This window comes from Cyprinodon variegatus, unplaced genomic scaffold, assembly GCF_000732505.1.
Source record: "Cyprinodon variegatus isolate N-32 unplaced genomic scaffold, C_variegatus-1.0 Scaffold1956, whole genome shotgun sequence".
Lineage (NCBI taxonomy): Eukaryota > Metazoa > Chordata > Actinopteri > Cyprinodontiformes > Cyprinodontidae > Cyprinodon > Cyprinodon variegatus.
In genome coordinates this window covers 61,434-63,664 of record NW_015152409.1, presented here as the reverse complement: position 1 = coordinate 63,664, position 2,231 = coordinate 61,434, and the positions used below count along the sequence as shown (strand labels likewise).

The window sequence follows — 2,231 nt, the reverse complement described above, 5'->3', positions numbered from 1 at the left end:
TTTTGAAGGAAGGAAAGGAAGACAAAGGCGTGAAGGAAGGAAGGAAGGAAGGAAGGAAGGAAGGAAGGAAGGAAGGAAGGAAGGAAGACAAAGGCTTGAAGGAAGGAAAGGAACCAACTTTTAGACAAAGTACTACGCTATAAAATCTTGAAATCCAACGATTTTTCCCTTTTCCAGACTTCCTGTGAGAATGTTTCTAAACCCTCTGATTTAGCGGAGCTGCTGGTTCTAATCCCGCAGCTCCAAGAGGAACTCCAGGATGTTTCTGGATCTTCTGCAGGGCGGATGGTGAGCAGAAGGAATGACTCCAGAGTCTCTGCTGGTTTCTGGGTCACAGCCTGAAAGGTTTAGATTTATTATGTTTATAAATATTAAATCTGCATTTAAAGCTGTTGAATAAATTAAAATGCTGAAACTTTGTTTCCTCTCCTTGTTGACTTATCTTTAAATAATTGTCCATCCTTCCCTCCTTTGACTTCCTTTCTGTTTGTCAAAAATACAAATACTGAAATAGTTTGTATTAAAACCACATTTCAGCCGTTGGGGTTTAGTTTAATTAACATTATTTTAGTTCAAGTGTTCTACTTATAAACTTCTAGCTATATTTCAGCAAAGTTTGGTTTTGTCTTAAACGGCACGGCTGAGTTTACCTCATGTTTGGTCTTTATGTGAAATCTGCTTCCCTAGATGTAGAGTGAACAGATGCGTAACCGCACACGGTGTGGGTCTGTTTGCACACCAGCAGCTGCACGTATTTTATCTTCTTTTCATGGTTTGCTGAAGTAAAACTGCTGCGCCGCAGATCTCATAAACAGGAAATGCATTAGTTTAAGCTGTCAGGGGCCCTGAGAGGAAAACCAGAGGGGCCCCCGGATCTTAATGAGCTGCTTCTGCTTTTCTTGCTCACGTCTCCAACTCTCCATCTGATATGTCAGGAGCTCGTTATGATTTTATCACCTGGCTGCTGCTAATCTGTGCAGCTGAAGGTCTGAGGGTCCATGCACGCCGCTCTGCAGCAGCCCCATAAACCTCTGTCACCCTGCAGCTTTCTGCTGAGTCAGCATTGCAAACTTTGAGGCGCTTCTCCTCACAGCAGCTGAGAACACATCCGCTCCTGGTTTGGTGTGTTTACATGACACAGCAGCCAAGCCTCCACACAGGACTGCAGCTCATCAGAGCTGGCCTTCCTGCAGAGCAGAACATGACTGATGGTTCTGCAGCAGCTTCATGCAGATGTGATGCAAACTGAAGGCAGGAGATCATCTCCGGGGGTTTTTAACCCTTCACGCCTCAGACAGCTCAGTGATCTCCATGGAGAATCTTCTGCCCTCATCTGACCTGCAGCTTTTCATCTCTTCCTGGAGACAAAGGGAGGCTCTAACAGCCATCACGCATCAGGAGGTTCTGCGGGAGGTTCTGCAGGAGGTTCTGCAGGAGGATCTGCAGGAGGTTCGCCCCCCCTCCCCGGCCCTTTAAAGCGCAGCTTTCTTTTAAAATCATTTCATTTTTTAAAATGGACGCCACCCCCCCACGGTCCCCCCTACCTGTGAAGTGCTGCAGGCTCGCGCCGTGGACCCAGAGGCTCAGCACCTGCTGGACCGACAGGTTAACGGAATAATCCCGGCTCATGGCTCCGCCGCCGCCCGGCTTGGCAGCCCTCTTTGTCGGATAGCTGGGCTTAGCTTCGGACGGAGGCATGGAGGAGACCGGGGCGGGGGGGCGGCTTCTCCTCTACCGGTGCCGCTGCTTCGGCCTGACGTCCGTGTCCGCCGCGGGAAGGGCAGGGCCGCTGGGTGGTCGGTCGCTCCTCGGTGCCGTGGGCTGAGCGGAGGCCATGATGAGGACGGGCAGCGGGCGGGGGAGGCGCGCGCGGGCGCGCGGACGGTCAGCTCGTCCTACATCGGCTGGTCCCGCTGCATCATCCTTAAAGGGCCAGCAGCCCATCTGGCTTTACGGAGGAAACGCTGCGGCGCCTTAAACCGCTCTGTGAATTAGAGCAGGGAATGAGGGACGCTCAGATTTTCTAAGGTTTACATTTATGGAATCCTCTGTAAAAAATAAAAAGATAAAAAAAATAAAAATGAATTATTTAATCATAATAAAAAAAAACATCATATTAAAATCAGATAGTTTCCTAGTATCTCATAATGAGGTAGGATCTCATTATTTTAATTTACTATCTCATTATAATGAGTTACTATCCCATTATTTTGAGATACTATCTGATTATA

The 2,231-nt window shown here is 48.3% G+C and overlaps 1 protein-coding gene across 1 annotated transcript in view; it reads right to left on the bottom strand.

Annotated features, from left to right (window-relative positions):
• The window catches only part of LOC107104925 (transmembrane protein 170B-like), a 2,680-nt gene extending 963 nt beyond the window's left edge, over positions 1–1,717 (bottom strand). Inside the window, exon 1 of the mRNA XM_015405043.1 lies at positions 1,545–1,717. Coding sequence (XP_015260529.1) covers positions 1,545–1,698 — 154 coding nt within the window. The 5' untranslated portion in view covers positions 1,699–1,717. The remainder of the gene's footprint in view (positions 1–1,544) is intronic.
• Positions 1,718–2,231: the final 514 nt, after the last annotated feature.